This window comes from Ambystoma mexicanum, chromosome 9 (assembly GCF_040938575.1).
Source record: "Ambystoma mexicanum isolate Mex_15411 chromosome 9, UKY_AmexF1_1, whole genome shotgun sequence".
Classification (NCBI taxonomy): Eukaryota; Metazoa; Chordata; class Amphibia; order Caudata; family Ambystomatidae; genus Ambystoma; species Ambystoma mexicanum.
Genome location: NC_090931.1, coordinates 867,881,578 through 867,905,543, shown reverse-complemented (window position 1 = coordinate 867,905,543; position 23,966 = coordinate 867,881,578). Strand labels below are relative to the sequence as shown.

The 23,966-nt window shown below is 47.2% G+C and overlaps 1 protein-coding gene across 4 annotated transcripts in view; it reads right to left on the bottom strand.

The window, feature by feature from the left end:
* The window catches only part of UBE2F (ubiquitin conjugating enzyme E2 F (putative)), a 1,548,845-nt gene that overhangs the window by 310,659 nt on the left and 1,214,220 nt on the right, over positions 1–23,966 (bottom strand). For all 4 annotated transcript variants that reach the window (XM_069615950.1, XM_069615951.1, XM_069615949.1 and 1 more), the window contains one exon: positions 13,791–13,853. In XM_069615950.1, the coding sequence (XP_069472051.1) occupies positions 13,791–13,853 (63 nt within the window). Of the gene's footprint in view, positions 1–13,790; positions 13,854–23,966 lie in introns of those variants that run through there.

The window sequence follows — 23,966 nt, the reverse complement described above, 5'->3', positions numbered from 1 at the left end:
GTCCTTCTATGACCACATTGATGTTTGGTGCATTGCGTTGCAAGTTGTTTCTCACATCCAGATGCTTGTAATGAGCTCTGTCCGGTCGTTCTACGACCACATTGATGTTTCGCCACTTCCAGGCAACCGTCTCATGTGTGCAGGGGTTGAAATTCGGGGAATGGGATGGGTTGTCCACATGTAATGTAGCCAGTCACATCTGCAGGATCCTAACAGGTAACTGTGCAAACTTTAGTACAGATTGGTGGAAAAGTGTGGAATTGTATGAGTAACAAACTAACAAACAGATTTTCCTTTTTCTATATATGGATGGGGACAGCCTGTATTTCCAGAAATACATTTCCGAAAATGAGCATTTCTAAATCGCCTCCATTCCAAATGCCATACAGAGGTGGAGGTGAGGACAAATGGGTGTGAGAGACAAAGGGGCATGTGGAGGGACTCCCCAAAGAGTGCAAGGGCGGGGTAGAACGAAACAAAAAGACCCAAACTTGTTGCCTAGGGATCTAGGCCCAATTGAGGACGCACACACGGATAGATAGGAGGAACTTCTTTATTCTTCTACAACCAAGCAGGAACTGGCGCTTGCTGCGCACGTGCCCCATCAACCCCCTTGCCCAGTCAAAACTCCGCCTTTCCAACGGAGGGGGCTCATGAGCGTTAACCCCTTGAGCCCCGGGTAACACTACCCCCGGACAATATGTCCAAACATCAACTTGACACTCTGTGTCCAAACAATAACTGAGCACTCTTCAACAAGTCTCATCGGCTTCTTTATGAGTCGTCTCGGCCTCTCACCTCGAGTCCCAAGATCTGGCTCCTCTTCCGTCGCTCCACTCTGGCCTATGTCCCCGGGATCTCCTTCCGGGGGAAACCACTCATCATCCCTCTGCATCCTTGGTTCTGGTGAGAGTGCCCTCTGAGGTCCTTCTGTGTTTTCTCTTCTTGCGTATTGCCTGAACTGCTGACAGTTTCTGGTGACGGTCCTATCCTGGTCTTCAGCGGTCACCATCGTGCCTTTCACTGCAACAATCCTCATGGGGCTTGGAGCAAACCGCGGGTCTGTCTTTCTATTTATCGGCTGTTGCACCAGAACTTCATCTCCTACCTGGAACTCCGGCGGCACCGCTCCTCTTCGTGCATCGGTACGGAGCCTCGCGTTTTCCTTTGCCGCCGCGTCTCTCTGGAGCAGATCATGGTCAGCCGGCTCTGCCTGCGCCGTACTTCTCGGGATGCGGGTTCGCACCTCATATCGGAACATGAGCTCGGCGGGCGTCTTATTTGTGACCTCATGAGGGGTGTTCCTGTAGTCTCTTAACAGGCGGCATAGCGCTTGGTGTGTATCGACTGCGTCAAGCCGTGCCCTCTGTATAGTCTTCTTGATCGACGCCATGAAGCGCTCCGCCATTCCATTTGCCTGGGGGTGGCGCGGTGTGATCTTCATGTGCCTGAACCCCAGGTGCTCTGCTAGTGTCCCAAACTCGTGTCTACAGAATGGTGGTCCGTTGTCGGACTTGACCCACTTGCGGATCCCCCACTCGCTAAAGACCTCTTCTATCGTCGCCGCCACTTGAGTGAACGCCGTGGAATTGACCACCTTGGCAATCGGGAACCTTGAGTGCTCATCTATGAAGAGTAAGATGTAGTCACCCGCTTCGGTCGGCCCGTAGAAATCCATGGCTACTCGTTCCCATGGGTGATCAGGTATTTGAGTATGTTGGAGTGGGGGCGGACGTTCTGCAGGGGCTGTGCACTGACAGGCGTGGCAGTTCCTTACCCACTCGTCAACGGCTGCATCCAGGAGAGGGAACCACACGTGGCACCTGAGCTGCTTCTTCGTGTTCTCGGCTCCTCTGTGACCTTCGTGCGCTATGCTGACCACCTCGCTCCTGAGTGTGGCGGGGATGACGATCCTGCACCCTCTGAGCAGGATATTGTTGTCCTTCACCGCAAGTTCACCATGTACACGGGCTAGCCGTTCGATTTCTTGTTTATTCACCCCCGGGTGAGCTAGGATGGCTCTGTGGTGGTCTTTCCATTTGCTGGCCGTCTTGAGGCTAATCGCCAGGGCTGTCGTCGGGTCGGCTGCCGATGTGGCCGCTACCCTTTCAAGGGACAGCGCCGGAGGCAGCGCCTGGGCTGCCACATACTGCACATACGCGACGTCACCCTTCCGTGCGAGCGGGGCCCCTACGGGGTGTCGGGAGAGGTAGTCTGCGGGGTTGAGGTCGCCCCCCGGGCGGTGTACAATGTCATAATCATATTCCTGGAGGCGGATGCCCCACCTCTCAATCCTCGGTGGCATCTTGGTGTGCGGGTTCCCGAACAGTGATAGAAGTGCCTGGTGGTCGGTGATCAGCGTGAACCTTTTGCCGATTATAAAGTTGTGGAAGTGCTCACACGCCCAGACCGCTGCCAAGCTCTCCTTCTCGGCCTGGGAGTAGGCTAGTTCAGGCGTCGACAGCGCTCGGCTCGCGTATGCAACCACGTGTCTGGGGTTAACATCCGCGCCACTGGTTTGGGCCAGGATGGCACCGAGGCCTACAGGGCTGGCATCCACTACCACCTCGGTGTGCCACAGTGGGTTGAAATATGCGAGACGGTGAGCCTCTGCAAGGGCTTGCTTGATGTCCGCAAAGGCCTGTTGGCAGGCCGGTGTCCATTCGAACGACGACTCCTTCTGCAGCAGTTTCCTCAGCGGGTCTGTGATGGAGGCGTAGTGGGGGATGTACCTCGCACAGTATCCTGCCATGCCGAGGAACGAGCGGACGTCCGCCACCTGCCGGGGCTCGCCGAGGTTGGTGATCGTCTCGACCTTCTCGGGGTCAGGCATCATGCCATCCTTGGAGAAGATGTGTCCAAAGAACTTGAGTTTCGTTTTACTGAACCGGCACTTCAAGATGTTAAGCGTGAGGCCGGCTCTCTGAAGGGCTTCGCAAGTGTCGTGTAGTGCCCTGTCATGGGCTTCCTTGGACGATCCAAAGACGAGAATGTCGTCGCTGTAGTTGAGAGCCCCTTTTATAGGTCGGATGATCTGGCGTATTGCCTCCTGGAAAATCTCAGCGGCCGATGAGATTCCAAAGTTCAGTCTCCGGTATCTGAAGAGCCCATCGTGTGTCGCAAACGTGGTTATGGGCCGGGAATCAGGGTGGAGCTCCAACTGATGGTATCCCTGATTTAGGTCCAGTTTGGAGAACATTTGGGCACTGTTCAGCAGCACAATCATGTCCTCGATACATGGTCCCGGGTGTCTCTCCCGTTGAATCGCCGTGTTGGCCACCCTCATGTCCACACACAACCGGATCTTTCCCCCTTCCTTGGGTACCACCACAAGGGGGGACACCCACGGCGTCGGCCCCGTCGCCGGTTCGATGATGCCGTCGCGGAGCAGTTGCTGGAGTGCCTCCGAAACTGTCTCCTGAAGATGGAAACCAACCCTCCTGGGATGTTGCGGCACTGGTCGTATGTCGGGGTCGATGTGGAGCCTGATGGGGGGTCCCCGGAGCTTTCCTAGCCCCTCGCATAGCTTGGGGAAGGCACCCACGATGTCTTCTTGTGAGACGAGCGATTGAGTCTGATGAGAAGCTATCGATCCTACAGCGTTCCCCGGGCTGGGGTTGGCCGCTGCGGCGGTGATTACGTCTCCCACATTCACGTGGATCTCGATCAGCCCCAGATGCGACGCCGTGTGGTAGCTGAGGAGGCATCGACTCCTGGCGAGAGACCGTATCACGTGAATGGTCGCATCCATTTGCCGCCCATTCAGGAGAAGGCATTGGGTGAATTGGCCCACCGTCTGTAACGGGGTGGCAGCTCCCCACTGGAAAATTCTGGAACGGGACGGATTAAGCTGTGGTGGGCACGGTATACGGTCATAGTCTTGTTCACCCATGATGTTCACTGTGGCCCCGGAGTCAATCATAAATTGAAATTGGCAGTTCCCCATCTTGAGCGGGATTTGCGGGGCCTCCATGGCCTCTTTGTTATCGAGTATAAGGTTCACAAACTCGTCGTGGTCGTATTGGTCCTGCGGTGCGTAGTAGGCCATCGCCTGGTCATCTTGGTAGAGGGTCTCAGGCCTGTAGTCTGCAGGAGGGTTGTCATATTCGTCCGTGAAGTGTCTAGGCTGTTCAGCCTGGTCATACGGTGGGGCATATCCTGCCGCTTGGTATTCATCCATTGCTCGAACGTAGCGCCTCTGCCCGAGGCCCTGTTGGTATGGTCTTGGCTGACTGTACTGCAGGGGCTGCGGCCGGAAGAGCATTCTGGGGGCCGCCTGGGGTCGCATCGGGGGAAAAGGTACGCCCTCCCTGCAGACGGAGTGAAAGTGTCCTTCTCTCCCGCAGTTGGTACATCGCTGGGACAGGGCTGGGCAGGACCCCGAATGGGGGAAGGACATCCCACAGCGGTAGCACTGTCTTTGTAGACGCGGGGTGGACGTCGAAGAGGTTGTCGGCGGTCTGTATGGCTGAGGGCCCCAGTCGCTTTGACGGGGGGGCAGTATGGCGGCCACAAGTTCCCCCGTGTCTGCTTTAGGGTTGTTGGAGTGTCCCATGGCTGAGGCCTGTGCATCCACTCTCTCATGGATGCGGGCAAGTTCGCTGACCTCGGGCATGGTGAGCGGTTTTTTGAGTAGCTGTTTCTTGAGTGCGGGGGAGAGGCACCCTTCGATCACCCTCAGCCAGATGGCTTCCTCTAGCGAGAACGCATCAAATTGGCAGTTCGCCCCTTTCACTCGTAGACGTGTGATGAATTCGTCGACAGTCTCTTGCGGGAGTTGGGTGCACTGGTTGAACAAATATCTTTCATAGTCCCGGTTGACCTCGATGATCAGCAGTTTGTCCAAAGCACCAATCAACTTGGGAAACGTATCTTGGTCTACGGCCGGAATAGCCTTGACAACCATTTTGATTTCCCCCCCTACCAGGTTGAGGAAAATGTCTCTCATGTTGGGGGAGTCCCCGTCGCCGGATCCTCTCACGAAATGACGAAAATCATCCATCCAGTCGGTCCACCTGGGGCCTTTGGTGGCTTGAGGAGTCATGGTGAACGGCGGGGGCAGACGTAGTTGTATCGACTTCGCCACCCGCGGCAATTGAGGAGAGCCCTGCCTGGACCCAGGGTTGGAGGTGCTCATGGCGCCTGGGAGACGAGGCCCGCACGTGCGTAGGCGACGCGTGGGGCGAGGTAGTCGGGCCTAGGACGAGCCTACGTGCACCCGGCGCCCGGCAAAGGGGGTCCGCCGCTTTTGCCGATTCAGGCCTCTTCTACGGCCAGGCGTCGACGGGCAGGGTACAGGATGGAGGCGCGGGCGGGATCGCTTCCGCGGAGCTTCGGTGGAGGAGGTCCGGCGAGGCGGATCCGGCGGAGTGCCGTGTTGCGCGGAGGTGGAGCACGAGGAGGGTTGCTCACCACGAGCGGACTGCTGCAGGAGGAGGACTCCAGTGTGCGGGAGAAATCCTCGTCGCCAAATGTTGCCTAGGGATCTAGGCCCAATGGAGGACGCACACACGGATAGATAGGAGGAACTTCTTTATTCTTCTACAACCAAGCAGGAACTGGCGCTTGCTGCGCACGTGCCCCATCAACCCCCTTGCCCAGTCAAAACTCCGCCTTTCCAACGGAGGGGGCTCATGAGCGTTAACCCCTTGAGCCCCGGGTAACAAAACTCAGGAATATAGGGTGCTGGGAAAAAGGATTTTACTTTCCTTTCTTAAGAGAACCATAATATAGCCCGAAAGAACATCACTACATTTTAAAACTGGTAAATATTTTGAGTAGTTGAGAGGACCGAACGGGTCCACAGGGTTGTGTTCCCACAGGACAAGGCAGTAGAAATCAAAAGCCTTGCTTGTGTGAAAGTGCAGGGAAAACTGCTACAGTGACTGAAACAAAGAGCAAAGAAGCATCATGAGAGTAGTAAGGATGGCAAAGTGCTTGCTTTTTATTTTTGAAATGTGGTATGTGCTTGTAGTCCAAGAAAGGTTGTCTGACGTTTTAACCGGCATGTAAGGTTGTTGTGCCATATGGCAGTGCATTTAAATCTGACGATATATGGTGAAATGACAGTATGTTGTGAAGAGTTGTCATCTGGTTAGTGAGAGCAAAAGGAAGGTTTCAGTTCTCATAGCAGTTTGAGATATAGGTAGAGTTCCTAGTATGTTTATAGGATGGCGATGATGACATTGATGCAATTGCGATAGTAGAGTACTAAGTGCAAGGGGAGGGAACTGTTAAACATGAAAGGACATATTGCAGTTGCATCAAATTCTAAGTTGCAGTTTATCGCAAGAGTGATTTGGATATTTTATAACAGAGACTTGGTTTAACGATGTTTGGGCTGGATAAAATAGGTGCTGGCCTCATCTCTCTTAGTTCATTAAGTAGACCTCTCACAACCTATTTTTGAAGGAATGATAGTAAAAATCCTTATGTCTCCTTTCCTGTCTTGTTATTTTCCTTCTGCTTTATCACCCCACAAACTATCGCTTTTCGTTCTAGAGTTTTCCACTACTTTCCTTGAAATCATATCCACAACTGAACACAATATTATCAATTGGCATTTTATTACATGGGCAGGTGATCCCACCAACGCTATCTTCCAGGACATTCAATGTTCTGCTCAAGATTTCTACAGCAGCTAGACCTAAGCAAGGCCACATCCTTGAATGAACCCTGCATACAAGTTTAACAGTCTCCAATCCTATTATTTTACCTTTTGACTGGAGTGACCTGTTTATCAAGGTATACATTCATTTTTTTAAAAATTGATTAGCAGAGTTTGCCAAATAAAATGTTCTTGATTATCAAACAAACCCATTTGATTAGCAGTGTTGTACTACTATTTTTAATCTCACCAGAAGGTATTTGTACCCAAGACAATGAGCATCAATACAGCATTGTTGTGTACCGCTGAAGTAATACATTAGCGAGATGAGCCAAACCTTCCAAATTTGTTCAAATGCCACTAGACCTGCAGATAGAGTAACTTAGTTTACCTACTCCACTTAAGAGAAATGCACTTGACTCATGGCAACGGATGACAAAAAATCTAAATGTCCTTTCAGTAAAATGGTACATGTCACCACAAATCCACCTTGTTTGGCACACTGCTGCCACCCAGCTATGCCATCCGGAAAGAATCCAGCCCCTGGACACGCATCATATATGTAACAAGACAGAACCCAAACTCAAATGAGTGATTGGGAAAGACACCTATCAAGGAGGCAGAACTGAAAAAGAAGCACCTTACCCATTAAAGATAACCAAGATTAAGGAACACCTGGAAACAAAACCAGAAATAACATCAAGGAGACCTCGACAAGCTATCACAGAAGCCTTTAGACTCGGATGCATTAATTGCATTGCAATGGGATCATCCTAAATCACTACTAACTAGCCTCACTAACCGTGACATAACCCAAGAACAATTAATAGAAACTGATTTGAATCTTGTAGATCCACTAAGCTTGTCTACTTAGCATTCAGTTGCTCTGAATATCATGCACACGTTTATATCAATCACTTATGCTTGAACACTGAGTAAAAAACTCTTCACTATGCCTGTAAATGTATACTGTCTGAACATTGTATTCAGAACTATACTAATTGAATAACACGCACAATACTGTACACATATTCACAACTGTGCCTTGAAAAAGCCTGGTAAGGGCGAAACTGTTGCACGTGCCTCCAAATGGAGAATGTTGGAACTATTTTACTTAGGACAAAACCTTTGATACCCATCCAATAAAACATTAACAAACAACCATTTTAGACTATCTTTGTGACCTCAGACATAACAGGCTGGGCGCAAGTAATCTTTCAAACCCACCTATCCTGTTATAATGCTGTTTTATATAGCTTCTATTTCAGTTCCTCCCAGGGCTGTCTTTCGTACATCAGGCAAAAATCATAAATGCGAATGGTTTGCACCTCCAATTAAAACAGCATATAAAAATGCCTTTCTTTCCTGAAGATCTGCATACTTCATTGGCAGACTATATGTAGTCACACTGCATGATTATTAATTAGAAAATGCAACTATCACACCCAAGATTATATTGCCAAAAATTCCCCCAAAAACCTTGCCATTCCCAGAAATCCGTATTCTTCTAACTAAACTAAGGAAAGCTCAGATGGCCTGCTATCAGCATAATAACGCTGACAATAAACTCCTTTTATCATCAAACAGTATGTTATTCAAGGAAGCCAGCACTTCTGCCAAAATAAGTCTCCTTTTCTCGAGCTATTGCTTCCCCAGCAGGGGAATTTCTTCAAAACTCCAACTACTGAAAAATAAAGTATTGCCCAGACTGACCGTTATGCTTACTTTACAATATGTACAATCTAGCCATAATTATATGGGTGATCAAGTTAGCTATTATTCACAATCAGATTGAAAAAAAACACCTTACCACAAACCACCCACCACCTCCCTTTCTGTCTTTCCCTCCTCAGTCCCAGACCCATTTAGTTCCCAGTTTTTCTTCCCATCAGATCTCTGCCAAAGATTTAGTCATAATTTTGACTATGAAAGCAACCTCTAGGCCCTTCAACCTAAGTCTGTCAAACATCATTAAAGAATGTATAAATGATCTTATATCCTTTTTTAGCACTTTTATCAACTGCTCACTCTAACAAGGGCTGGTTGCAGATTCGCTAAACATTTTGTGGATCACAACTCGTTTGAAGAAATCTTTCCCTGACTAGAATCAAGCCATCCAGTTCTCACCCCATTCCTAATGGCCCTTTATGGGCACAAAATCTTGAAATGTTTGTCACGCTTAACTCTTGAACTTTGTGGAAGCACGCTTAACACCCTTGGGATGATAGACAGTCACATTTCTGTTCCCATACTGGTACAGAACTTGTACTTTTGCACATGCGAGAAAACCTCTATGCAGCAAAACATTCAGAGAACTACTCTTGCTGGGTTATATGTTGAATCATTTGACTGCCTTTGACCCCCAGATCGATATGATAGCCCACATTAGCGCCACCAGTTCCTCATCTTACTATCTTAGGCTGGTCATAATGAATGGTCTATGCCGGTCATGGTATTTCACCCCATCTGCCAGTGGGGGTAAGAGCAACAGGTGAGACACCATTTCATTTCAAATTATCCCTTCATAATAGTAGAAATACCTTTGGCTCAAAAGGCAGAGTAGAACGTAGTGCCTGGAAGGGAGAAAGCAAGTACTGTGATGCATGCTAAAGGGCAGTCTAGACAGCAATACTTAGAATAGCATCAGTAGTGCTGAAGACAGCAAAAGTATACTCAAAGCGCTTTAATGCTCAAAGGGGCTCCAAGAGGCCTATATTAGCATTGTATTGAAAAGCTACATAGCTAGAGTTTTAGTAGAAGTGTCACAAACACATACTGAGAAGTGTTTCTGTGTTAACATACATTAATTCATGTAACCATTTCACATAGCAAAGCGCTAAGCAGCTTGATCATATCATACATGCTTGCAAACACACTTAGATATGTCGTTTTGAGCAGGCTATTATATTAACCTTATATGCATACATATAACATATATATATAATGAGCAGGTAGTGAAATCAATCTGCTTCATTTTCTACGTTAAAGGAATAAACAACATCTTGCCTAAAAACTAAAGACAAAACACCTTGGACCTAGAATCCTTGAGATGAGGCCATTTAGGGCCTGTAGGTAATTCAGTTTGAAGCTGTTGGAGATAAATCGTCCAGAAGCCGACACTTGATATTTCGTCAGCAAGACGAGGGGCGGTACCAAACATATTGTTTACCTTTAACCTAAGAAGAAAAGGGAAGTACCTTTAAGTCACAACAGAAGCAGGGGATTTTCCCACCAAGTGACAGCATTTATGGTAAGGGGGAGTTCCAAGTGAGGGACCCTATGAATATGCTGTTTTCCCCACACACCATGTCTGCTGCTTTTGCTGAAGCCATGCCAGGCATCGCAGTGGGTGGGAGCTCTGAGGTACTCGATGCAATGGGTTTTGGCTCGATTGAATACTGTGCAATTGTGGTCTTCAATGCTGGTATTTCGTGCTTTGCATTGAATGTCTTTCATATTGAGATGCATATGAATGCTTTATTGATTTAAGCGTTTGGTATTATTTGTTTAATAGAATAGGTTTTAGTATCTTTACGCAATATTGATCTAGACAAAATTGCTCCAGTGAATTTAGCATTGTGATTTGACTTTAGAAGTCTTGTGGCTTAAACGATAAACGATGGACAGGGCTTTTTGAATTGGGAATGTGAATTAAGCCCCAAGATGAGACCACTGATAATTGATTTAGTTAAAGAAAAGTAACTTGCTACCTACCAAACAGATATGTTTGAATTTTATGTTGAAATAGTGAGAAGAAAGGATGAATTTTGAACATGACAAATATGTTTTAACAATGTGTTGATTTAGCAAGACGAACTGAGGGATTTTGAATGTAGATAAAAATACTTATATACAACGTTGGTAGTTCTTGACTCTGGGACATCATGGTAAAGTGAAAAGCTTATCAACAGCACAGCCTGCTATTGCATTTTTCCTCTCCCCCAAGTCTTTTTATTTTGTCAAATCTCTCTATCCCTATGTGTGCATTTGGAAGCGACACAAGAAGTGCCATGGATTGGTTGCAGAACCTGTGAGTAAAATGTTAGGGTTTGAGGGTTGTAAATTGTTGTGCTAAAGTGGGGTAGGGATACAGACTTTGAGGCCCACGAATTATAAATCAATAATTGTAGCATGAGCACAAAACCAGCTCTGAATTGGTCAAGGGAAGACGTCCTCGGTGGTCAGGTCAGTGGCTGATCGCTCCTTCCATCGCTTTAGAAGAACACTAGACCTTTCTCAGAACAGAGAGTGAGGACAGAGTTCTTGCTAGCTGGGAATGGTCGTTAGACACTGCACGTGACCATGCCTTGAAGATCACCATTTTGGTGTTATTATTGACTCTAAACTGAATTATGGCAATGTACTATTAATTGGCTGCACTATATCTCTAATCCATTGTCGTCGAGTTCTACAGGACCATGTGGCCAACGTCAAAGTAAATACCCCTATATTTCCCCACAGCTATCTCATCTTAAAGAGGTTGCCCTGGATAACTTTACAATCCAGAAAACATTTTAAAATTGCTTCTATTGTGCACAAATTCCTCGTAGGCACAGCCCCACAGTATCTTAGTCAAACAACATAGCCCACCTCAGTCTTAAAGATCATCCTCTGCTCACCTTCATCAGGGTTCCGAGGTTCAACTTTAATTCGACTGATGGGCAGACCTTTGAGGTCAACTGTGCACACATTTGGAACAATCTCCTTTTTTTGTATTGCTGTGCAATCTTATTTCCACCTCTTTAAAAAGCAATTAAAAAGACATTTTTCAACTGTAATGTTTAGATACAGGTGACGTTTTGTGGAATATTTCCAGACTGAATGTCTAGCAACGTTTTATTAGCATTTCATAAGCATTGGGTCCTTAGTACTTTATGTACATAACAAAACATATTGGTAGTGCAGTTTAATCATTTGTTGTTTATGTTATTAATTTAGAGAACAGAGAGCCATGTCCTATGCTTTGCCATTTAAATGGAATTGACAAGTTACATTAAGGCTCTTTCTCTATCAGTTACAGACCAGAAAGGTGGTGTAGGGGATTCTTGGCAGAGAACCGTGATTGAATGGACTGTCCTGCTGATGTATAATTAATAAGGTTTCCTATCTCCCTCTATCTCTACTTGACAGAGCTTTGCTTGGATCTAGGACTGTTGTAAAATAAGCAATTAATTATTTACAGAATCAAAAATGGAAATGTTACTTACAACACTGAAAAAACCAGAAGACACATACTGAAAATGACCCTAAAAAGAGCATTTTGCTGAGGGTATCAAACAATAGGACCAGGAGCTGGTTTGTATTCAAATTCATCTCTCGCATGCCACAACATATAATCTATGAAATGTAAGAGTATAATCCACAATGGCGGTTGATGTATTTTTTAACCTGTTACTGAGCAAGAAAAGTGAGCCTGCCAGAAACCACTCACAGGGCATTTTCCTCCCAAGACATTTTTAAAAGTAGATAAAAATGGTGCATTTTACAGCAAACATTTCAGGAAAATAAGATAAAAGGCCATAGAAATATAAAATGCAACTCTTAGTATGCCGGAGTACCAACAGTACACAGCAGCATTTCACTGCAGCAAACCATGTAAATTGTGCCCACTTAGAATCCATAGATGCACAGAAGACGAACATACATTTGTGTCGTATCACTGATGATGGACTTGATACATTTGTCACTACTGCATTTAGGAAAATGCAAGTAGAAGTGACTAAATCTTACAACATTAAAGAGTGGAGGTGCTGGATCTCAATTTACAATTTCGATCACATTTTATGATGTTCCTTTCGGATTGATTTTTTATGCAAGGAGAAATTATGGGTTAGACTCCTGAAGGAACGTGATCTGTTTATTTAAAAATGGTTGTAGATCCATCTTTCTTTCATATATTAGTACCCAAAGAGGAATAATCAGATAGTAAAAATGTATCTGATTAGCCCTCGCCGGGTCCGTTACCAGACTGACAAAGACTTACCTGCTCTCTTCCCATGCGCCACGCCCCTCGTTCTTCCTTCTCTTTCTGCGACTGGCCTCCCATGTAGTCACTCCTCCACGTTTCCAGAAGACCACTTTCTTGGTTTACTTTTTTTAAAATCACTTTTCAATGGCCGCTACGTGTAGTCCCCTCTCCCTGATCCATGGTGGGCATTTGATTTTTTTTTTTCTCGAGTTTATAAACGGTTTCCACGCCGCTTCTCTACTCGAGAAAAACACTTTTAGTCCCCCGGTACAACGTGCCGGGGTACTAATAGCAATAGGACCCTCATTACCGGTCTGGTAATGCTCCAGTGCATACGTTAAAGCCCTCCGTTTGCTCGGGCTTGTAACTGACACCCCGCAGCATTACCAGACTGGTAATGCCTGCCTCCTCGGGTTATATTGCTTAATTGAACAGGTTTCAGGCGTAGCATTCTTGCAGCGGTATGTGCCAGACAACAATAATGTTTTGTATGGAACCTTTGTATATCGTGTTGAGCTCAGAATAATTGTTTTTTATCTTTATAAACGGTTCCCAATATTTACGGAGTAGTTGCAGAAACCCAACAATATTATTCAGCTTTTCCTAAAAAGAAAACAGTGCTGCAACAAGTAAAAAGTAACCCAACCATTTAAATACAGAAAAAACGTCACCTGACCATTAAACAGCTGTCTACCTTTCTTTAATATACTATAATTTCAGGCTGTTCTGCTTTGAGTTCAGTGGTGCTCCGAGTTGATGTGCAGCGAAACAGTTACTGGTGACTTCTTTTTCTCACGTTGTGGAAACCAAAGCCATTGGAGCAGAGGAGCATTTTTTTTGCCTCTCCAGTCAGGGCACATTGGAATGCAATTTACTCTATGTTAATTTGGAGGGCCAATGACAGGGCTCCAGCAGCATGATTTGGTCCGTAGGCCTCATGATTAATAACCCTGCCTATCGGCATGTTTTCTTTGCTACTGAAAAGGTCTATTTTTATAAAGATAAAATAAACACAAATGTTGCCATTCATTAATATTTTACTTAGTAACACTTATTAAAACCAACTAATTTATCATTGTGTCCTACTGCAATCCCTTTGTTCCCGAAGACATATTATCAGACGTTAGAGTGAACTGTCAGATAGAGAAATAGAGACTGTGAAAATGTTTGTCATGAAGATAGACCCCTCAAACAAGAGAGGTAACTGTAACTCACCTTATCTCGTAAGTGGTGTTCAGCGGCCTCAATGTTCAATGGGTCATCAAAATTTAAAAGATCCTGGTTAGGAAAACATACATTACCACAATTTAAGAAGATAACACATTTTTGCCTTCGTTATTTCAGACAAGAACAGAGCACATTTTGCACAACATTCATTGGGAGCTTGGTGGGGTGTTTCTACATCAAACTACTTATGTTAGATGTTGCTCAAACTTAGATGAAGCAGGAAATGTGATTCAACAAAGAACATAAAGCACTAAGTAAACCACTTTAGACTTTTCTCACATCTGAAGCACAACGGTGTAAAATTATTTATTTCAATGGGAAATAAACACGTTATGCTCTTGACATCAGTATGGTAGCAAGCAGAACATGACATTTACCTTAATCATCAGGTGATCATTTCCACGTGCACAGAATGAACAGACGTGCATTAATATAGCTCAGGGAAAAAGAGGCAAGGCAGGTGGCTCTCCGTATACTGGACAAATACAGAGTTGAATTGTTCGAGACAATATGTCCAAGTCTTCCATGACCATGAGACTATGACAAGGGAGCCCCCTGGGGAATTGGATGAGGTGGCACGCCAAGGACTGCTTGGAGGAGTCGTACCAAAGACTGCGCTGAGGAGGCGCGCCGGGGTCTGTGCCAAGGAGGTGCACCAGGAACTGTGACACAGAGGCACACTGAGTACTGGGACAAGGACCACACCAGGGACTCCAACGAGGAGGCGCAATGCTGCAGTAAAGGTAGTAAGGAGCTGTGAAGAGGAGGAGGAATGCCGGGGTAAAGGTAGTGAGGAACTGACGAGTAGGGGGGGATGCAGTTATAAGGGTAGCGAGGAACTGACGAGCAGGGAGGATGGCGTTATAAGTAATGAGGGACTGTGAGTAGGAGGGTGAATGCCGTAATAAGTATAGTGAAGTATTGGAATGAGGAGGGCAAGTGCATGGTTAAGATTATCAAGGGACTGGAATAAGGATGGAAGTTGCTGGGTTAAATGTAGTGAGGGACTGAGATGAGGAGGAGTTGCATGGGTAGTGAGAGACCGACGAGGAGGGTGCTACTGGGGCAAACGACAAGGGACTGACAAGGAGGGGTTTTCTAGGGTAAGGGTAGTGAGGTACTGTGACAAGGGAGGGTGCTGGCGTAAAGGTAGTGAGAGACTGTGATGAGTAAGTGGGATGCTGTGTAAGGGTAGTGAGGGAATGCAACAAGGGGGGAAGCTAGGGTAAGGGTACTGATGCGTTACAGGAGTCAGGGCAGGGAATGACTGGGACGAGGAGATGAGTTCCAGGGATTGAGACAAGGAGCATAGTTGCAAGGGTATGGTTCGTGAGGGACCGGGAGAAGGAGGGGAATTGTAAAGGTAGTTGGGGACCGGGATGAGGAGGAGAGTTTCAGGGATAAGGGTAATGAGGGACTGGGAGAAGGAGGGAACTTACAAATGGTAAGGATAGTGAGGTGCTGGGAAGCACAGGGAAGTTGCATGGCTAAGGGTAGTGCGGTTCTGTGATGAGGAGGGACGTTTAGAAGAGTTTTGAGGGACTAACAAATTGAGGGGATGCTGGGTAAAGGTAGTTTGGGACTGCAAGGAGGAGGGTACGCCAGGGTAAGGGGACTGAGGGACTGTGAAAAGGAGGAGGAATCATTGGGTAACGGTAGTGAGTGACTGATAAGGAGGGGGCATGCAGGGGAATGGTAGAGAGGAACTGTGATGTTGTGGTAGGTGCCGGGGTAAGGGCATAGAGGGAATGGAATCAGGGGGGACTTGAAGGGTATAAGGGCAGTGAGGGACTTCGACAAGGAGAGGAGTTGCAACAGTAACGGTAGTGAGGGACTCGGACGAGGAGGGGAGTTGCAGGGGATAGGTTAGTGAGTGACTGAGATGCAGAGGGGAGTTGCAGTAGTAAGGGTAATGATGGACTGGGACAAAGAAGAAAGTTGAAGGGATAAGGGTAATGACACCCATGACACGGATATGGAGGACATTGCACTCTGTGTTGCACTGTGAAGAGTCCCACATTTGGGCAAAGGTGTACTGTAATTCAGATTGTTAAATAAAATCACTAGCAAGAACATCAAAAGGCAGTTTAAAAATCTCCTTAAAAAACATCGGACTCATTTACAAATGCATATGAAAACTCAGATTAGTAGGCTTTTGATGTGAACGGATGTAAGACGTTTAATGAGAGACGTGCCTCAGAAGTACACCTGTTGACTTTGCAAGGGAAAATTATTAAAGATATAGTTTGAGCTGTTCTAAGAAAGATACCTGTCTGTTGCTCGCCCAGTAACTCCAAACTATTAAAAAAAGATTTAAATATTTATCTTTGTCCCCTAGATTGTGCTTTTTGAAAGCAAAACAGTGATTTTAATGGCAGAAGTTTTGCTTCTGAAAAGAACTGTACTGTCGGGGCACTTCCTTTTCACCCTAATTTAAAGTTGCGTGTTTGGCCAAGTCAACAAAAGAATGCATTCCCGCGCTTTCTGCTGCTCCAAAAACAAGTATGCCGAAAATACTAACAGCAGTTTGGGCTGTGCACCCCTCCAAAAACGGTGCATTTTCCAATTAAAACTATGTTTTTCTTGAATAATTTTGTGTTGATGCTTCCAATGGGTTTAACGTTCTGGCAAAAACGATGGCTGAACCAAACCCCCAAAATTGCTGGTTTTGGTTCCTAAAGAAACAATAACATAACCCGACTGCTGCACTGCTTATAAGGTAACCTATGTCGTAGTGGATGACATCACAAATTATGACATCAATGACATGTCTGCGAAAAGGCTTCATGGTGTTCAACTATGATGCACTTAATTCGTCCGCGGACAGGTAGGGAGCATGACCCTGGCCTGTGACGCCATGACAACTGCGCTTTTATCCACGCACATCAAAACATGATTGGGGACGGCTATGGACATAAAACATGCATTACTTACCGTAAAAGCATTTCTGATTATTGTATCTGCTTAGATTCACATGCTGTGCATATGGTCCGACATCCAGTGGTAACCGCAGAATATTGCATCTTGTCTTTCGGGGGACCGAAAGGGGCCGTCGGCATAGGCGTGTCAAACACTATCCCTATCGTGACGTGTGTAGTACCCAAAATCCCTCACGCACCGAGGTCCCTCCGATTGTATTTTTTCTGCCATGAGGGAGCCCAAGGCTATAGTGAGTGAGTACATGAAGAGAGAAAGTAGTATGAAGTCTATGTTCCTTCCACCCCGAGCGGGGTGGCAGGGAGGGCGCATGTGAATCTAAGCAGATACAATCATCAGAAATGCTTTTACGGTAAGTAATGCATGTCTTCTGATGCTTGTTAATCTGCTTAGAATCACATGCTGTGCATAGACTAGCGAGCAGTACCCGGAGTTGGAGGTGGGTTGTGAGAAGGAACAGTAGAAAAAATATGTCTTAGTACTGCTTGTCCCACCTGAGAATCAGACCTAGAATGAGTGTCTAGGCAATAGTGTTTTGTAAAGGTGTGTACAGAACTCCAGGTTGCCGCTTTGCAAATGGACTCTAGGGGAACATTTGCAATGAATGCTATCGATGCCCCAGTGCCTCGAGTAGAATGTGCTCTAGGCTTGAAGGGCAGTTCTCTCTTTGCAAGAGTGTAACAAAGTGTGATGCATTTGACAATCTACCTTGATATTGCTGATTTAGAGACAGGGTCCCCTTCTCTACCAGCTGCCACTGAAACAAAGAATTGTTCAGTTTTCCTCAGTGGTTTAGTTCTATCCATGTAGAACATGACTGCCCTGCGCACATCTAGTGTGTGAAGGCTTCTTTCGGCCATGTTATTAGGTCTCTGGAAGAACGTGGGTAGTTCGATTGACTGGTTCACATGGAACTTCGAAATAAATTTCGGCGCAAATCTGGGATGAGTGCGCAGAACTACTTTATCTTTGTGGACTGTAACAAAGGGGTCCACGATCGAGAGGGCCTGTAGTTCGCTAACTCTTCTGATATAAGTGATAGCTACTAGAAAGGCTGTCTTGTAAATCAGGTCTTTCAGACTAGCTTTATGCATAGGCTCAAAAGGGGGTCCCATGAGCTTAGTTAAAACCACATTTAGATCTCACCCAGGGGCTGGGTGAGTGATGGGGGGATACATTCTTTTAACCCCCTCCATAAAGGCTTTAATAACAGGTATTTTCCACCACAACACCTTCTGCTGTGACGTGGTGTAGGCTGACAACGCCGCTAGGTGAACCTTTAAGGAATTGAAGACTAACCCAGAGTCCAACAGATGGGTTAGATATAACACAATGTGTGAAGGCGAGCAATCGGTGGGATTGACGCCTTTGGAACTGCACCAAATGACAAAACGTTTCCATTTGCTGGCATAGCAATAACGTGTGTTAGGCTTTCTTGCCTCCCTCAGTATATCCATGCATCTTTGAGGGAGTTGCAGATGTCCAAACTCTATTGACTTCAGGAGCCAGGCTGCTAAGTTCAGAGTTTGTGGGCATGGGTGCAGAGTCTCCCCCTGTCCTGAGACAACATGTTGTACGGGCAGGGCAGCTTGACTGGTGGGGAGAGGGGCATTTCCATCAGGTGCGCAAACCAGGGTTGGCGGGCCCACATCGGAGCCACCAGAATCATGGTGACTGGTTCCTGGTGCATCTTGTGCACTATCTTGTTCAGAAGGGGAGTCGGGGGGGAAAGCGTAAACAAATTGCCACGACCAAGTTATCCAGAGACCGTTCCCCTTGGATCGGCTCTGGGGGTACCTGGAGGCGTAATCTGGGCATTGGGCGTTCTCCTGAGTAGCGAACAGGTCGATCTCTGGAAACCCCCTTTCTGCGAAGACGTTGGATACAATGTCTTCGTGCAGACGCCATTCATATTCTTCTGGCAGAGGAAAATCTCTGCTGAGTACGTCTGCCAGAAGATTGAGTTCCCCTGGAACATGTTGGGATATCAGGAACATCTTGTGTTTGAGAGCCCATATCCAGATGTTTGCGACAGCTTGGATAGCCCTGGAGAGTGAGTGCCCCCCTGCTTGTTCAGATAATACATTGCTGTTGTGCTGTCGGTTAGGACCAGCACTGTCTTCCCTTGCAGTTGCTCCTGAAAGGCTTTCAATGCTTTGAACACTGCTAATAGCTCCAGTAGGTTTATATGGTTGGACGCTACCTGAGGGGACCACACTCCGTGTGCTGTCTGTTGAAGCAGGTGAGCCCCCCACCCTGTGAGAGATACGTCTGTCGTAAGAGTGGCTTCAACTGCAGGGGTGGTGAAGGTTTTCCCCTTCAAGAGGTTCTCCCTCAACCACCACTGCAGAGAGAGAACGAGGGCTGGCGAGACAACTAACAGATCTTCCCATTGTCCGCTGGCCTGACAACACTGGCTGTTGAGCCACTCCTGCATGGGACGCATGCGCAGCCGCGCGTGGGGGACCAAGTATATGCATGATGCCATCATCCCTAGCAAACGCATAGCTTTGCCTACCGTCACCTTCCGACTGGCTACATACTGAGGAACTTGACAGAGAATGTTATGAACCCTCTCGCTGGAAGGGAAGACTAGACCATCTTCCGTGCGAATTAGAGCCCCCAGGAACTGTTTTACTTGGCTGGGGACTAAGCTGGATTTCTTTTCGTTGATAGAAAATCCCAGGCTGAACAGTAGGTCTACTGTCTTTTGGGTGTTCGAAAAACAAACGTCGAACGAGTCCCCCGTGATGAGCCAATCGTCGAGGTAAGGGTAAACTGGAACTGAAAGTCTGCACAGGTGTGCTGCTGCCACTGCCAGGACCTTGGTAAACACCTGTGGCGCCGAGGCTATGCCGAAGGGGAGTACCTTGAACTGGTAGTGTTTGTTCTGAATCACGAAACTTAGGAATTTTCTGTGCGCTGGCAGCATTGAAATATGAAAGTATGCATCTTTCATATCCAATGTTGTCATTTAGTCCCCTTGTTTTAGCAATGGGATCACCTCTTGAAGTGTTACCATGCGAAACTTCTGGGGCTTTATGAACTTGTTCGCTGGGTGCAGGTCTAGAACAGGACGCATGGTGAGATCCTTTTTGGGTACAAGGAAGTATATTGAATAAATACCCTCGTTTAGCTGAAGAATCGGGACGGCTTCTATGGCGTCCTTTCCCAGCAGCGCCTCCAACTCTTGGGCCAGGATCTGCAGACGTTCCATTGAAAGGCGTCGATGTTTCGGCGGTCTGAACTGTGGGGGTCGGGCGAATTCCACACAATAACCGTGGGCGACCGTCTTTAATACCCACTGGTCTGAAGTTATCCCCTCCCATGCCTTGAGGAAAGATGTTAATCGCCCCCCGACCGGGGAGACATGGGAGGGGACCTGAACTTGGTGGTCATTTCTGACCCGAGGTTGACGCACCTCTGGAATTGGAGCCTTTGCCTCTATTCTTTCCGCGCTTCTGACCGCTCTGGGGGGTAGTAAGTGGCAGCCGGTTGACTTGCGTTGAAGTTGCCCGTGCCAAAATAATTTTGAGCGGCGCGGGCTTGTCCTCGAAAGGACCGCTGAGAATTGCTGCCCCTCTGTGGGTTTTTGGGAAATCTGGTGCAGCGACTTAATAGTCTCATGCTCCTTCTTGGCTGTCTCCAACGCATCGTCTAGCGCCTTCCCGAAGAGGTTTTATCTTCTATGGGTTTATTGATGATGGATGTCTGGGTCTGAGGCCTGAAACCCGACGTGCGCAGCCACGCGCGTCTTTTTAGGAGAGTACCCTGTGCGAGAGACCTGCCTGTTGTCTCTGCGGAGTCCAGGGTATTCTTTACAAAATTTTGATTGGCAAGTTTACCCTCCGAGACAATGGCGAGAACCTTGGCTCTGGTTGGTTCCGGAACCTTGTGGAGGCCTTCCTGGAATAGGTTCAATTGGGCGTCGACGTAGCTTGCCAGAAACGTTGTGTTATTGGCAATCCGGACGGTATAAGCAGCCGCCGACGTGACCCGTTTGCCTAAGGCATACAACCTTTCGGACTCCTTGTCCGGCGGTGACTCTCCCGTGGCAAGGGGATCCACTGCTCTCTTGCGAGTGTTGGTCACCACCAGCGAGTCTGGGATTGCGTGCCCTTTGATGTAAAGCGGGTCGGTGGGGGAGGGCCGGAAGAGTTTTTCGACCCTTGGCTTCAAAGCCCTCGTCTGAGCGGGTGTGAGTAAAGAAGGGGCCAGCCGTCTCTTTACAGAGCTCAAGAGAGGGATAGACTGGCTAACCGGAGGCTTGTCATTAATAATGTTTTCTGCGAAATCCTGTTCAGGCAATGCCTCAAGCGTGGCAATTTTAAAGAATTCCGCTGCTTTTTTCAACGTGTTGTTGAAAGCCATTTGATCATCCACCGGGGGAGCCTGCCGAACCAGTGTGGATGGGGGAGAGTCGAGGCAAACGATATCAGAATTGTGATCGTCCTGCTTGGTGTCTTCCTAGTTGTCCGTTGCACCTTGATCTTCCCCATAATTGTCCAGAAAAGAAAATCTCCTCTTCTTCTGTATAGATGTCTCTATATGTGTCCTTCTGGACATCTTCTTGATAATCAACATAGTGTTGAACATCTAGGTGTTGGGCAACTTGTGTATGAGGGTTAGAGTCTACCCGAGCTTTTTTCGGCAGAGGTTGACCAGAAGCCCCGAAAACCTGCTGCAGCCGATCCATATACCCCTCAAATTGCTCTGTGGTCCACTTGGATGACCCAAATGGACCCAGCTGAGCAGGAACCGGGTCCTCCGCCCTAAGGCGTTCAGAGGATCTCCTCAGGGTGCTTGAGATGGGTACCTGGCTCTCTTCGCAAGAGTCCTCAGGATCGTCTTCCAAAACCGTGGAAAACCTTTCGGCGGATTGGCCCATAACTGTGGGCGAAACCGGTAGTAGGCCCACCGCCGTAGCAATCATGTTGATGCTCTTACTGATAGTTACCGAATCTTCGGGGGACAACGCCTCCGATGATGGCTTCCCGGGTAGAGGCCTAGTTAGAGGCCTACTCGTAGTTTTCAGGTCTGCACGGACCTTGGAAACCTTGAAACTCATCAAAGTTTCTTTTTCCGAAACTTCGGCGTGTGTAGTTTGGGGAGTAGCGCCTTTGTTATGTTTATTAAGCCCAGTCGTCATGAGCTGCTGCGGATGCGGGGAAGGCTTCGGATCAGATCAATCTGAGGGCGCTTGTGCCTTCTTCGACGTCGTCGAGGAGGGCGCTTGGGTTGTGTGCTTTCTGTGGTGCGATTGTACGCCCCTGTCACCGGGTGTGGTCCCTGTAGCTAGACCGGAGTCGAGCCTAGAAGGGTCGGGTACGGGCGTGGCGGCTCTAGAATCGTCCGCCTCAAGGTCTACATGGTCCGCGTTGGACGTTTGGTCATCCGATGTACCCCCGTCACTCTCGGCTGATGTCGCGGCCGGGGAGGGAGGCTCCACGCCTGACATACTGTACGCGGCCCACCCCTTCAACCGGCGCTCCTTAAGGGATTAGGTTTAGGAGTTTATACGCCGAACACCGCTTTAGTGCTCTAGGGGGAGACAAGCGTACACAAAGTGTGCTCGTCTTTCCACGGGTATCTGACCCTTCACAGAGGGCAGAATCTAAATGGAGTCAATTCCATAGCAGAAGGAAAGGGTGACCAGACCAAAAAGGAAAGAAGTGGAAAAGAGGAAAGACATAGCAGTATGGCAAACCCCGTGCCCACTCTCCCTACTGTGTCAGAAGGCCCGACCACGTGGAGGTCCGAACGCCGGATCTTAGGTGCTGGAATCCACAGCCGTAGACGGTTCCCCCGTAGTCTTTGTCGAAGATGTTCTTGATAGACGAAGTGACTTAACGGGGATTAAACCGACAATTCGGTAAGATAAACAATGTCTCATGAAGATCTCCGCTATAGGGCGACCAGTTATCTGGGCGGAAAAAAACAATCTGAAGGACCTCAGCGCGCGAGGGATTTTGGGTACTACACACGTCACGATAGGGATAGTGTTTCAGACACGCCTATGCCGACGTCCCCTTTCGGTCCCCCGAAAGACAAGATGCAATACTCTGCGGTTACCACTGGATGTCAGACCATATGCACAGTATGTGATTCTAAGCAGATTAACAAGCATCAGAATAGTATGTACCATGTCTGTCCAGTGGCACCAAGATGTTCGAAAGCATTGCACCTTGACCATGGACATTCGTACATTTCATGTATTATCTCATCCCCAGGCTCCCACAATATGTGGCACAACCTTTTAATATTGTTCCCTTTATTTTTTTTTCTTTTAACTTGTCCTCTTTTTTCAGAATTTGATGTCAGTAGACATGTTTTCTGTCTGCGGAAAGGGTTCATACAAGAAATGCCCTTATTTCGTCTCTAGATTCCTACATTGACCTACACAGTGAAATCTTCCAGCACAGAACACTGTACCTAACGCTAGGGAAAAGTGTCAGCTGGGCCTTGCTGGGTCATGCATACAGCACAACGTACAGGTGAAAAAAGCTACCTTACAAAAATACATCATGGCATCTCTAAATGGTTTAACCTTGGAAAGAAAATATTGCACAAATAGGAAAACATTGCTTATTTTAGGCCCCAGCCTCATACAGATGCACAATTTGAATTTGGAAACATTGGTTAAGTGCCAATTTATAGGCCCCCACACAGATGTACTCTTCCATGGTAAGGGTTTTCGATTAGCTGCTTGCATCTACTTGCCCATGCAGTCCAGATTATGGCTCAGCTCTGCCTTCCAGCTTTAAGACCACTGGCATTCTGTGCATTAGCTTTGTGGTTCAGCTTTATAGTCTTAAAACAATTTAATCTAAACCTCTCCTATTTCCTTTTCAGCCTATCCAGACTTGTGGGCGTCAGTCTCTTAATCTCTAGTTCTGATCTATAGAAGCATTTTACAGGTCCATTTCCCACGAACATTCCATTGATTTGAAGAATTAATGGTGCCGAGGTCATCATGGTCTGTAATCTAGATAGCATTACCTAAAAAAGGTAATATTCTCCTCTCCTATAATTGAGCCAGCCCAGAGTAAAGATTAGAATGCAGGCCATTAAAAACGAAAAGCTGCCTGAAGGTTTGTTTCCCATTGACTTTCCATTGCTTTGGAAAAATTAACAATGCAAATGTCAGTCATGATGACGTCCGAAGTAATCTTTAGTATATGTTGATGATAATCATAGCAAATCAACTGTCTGCTTCATGCAGGCGAA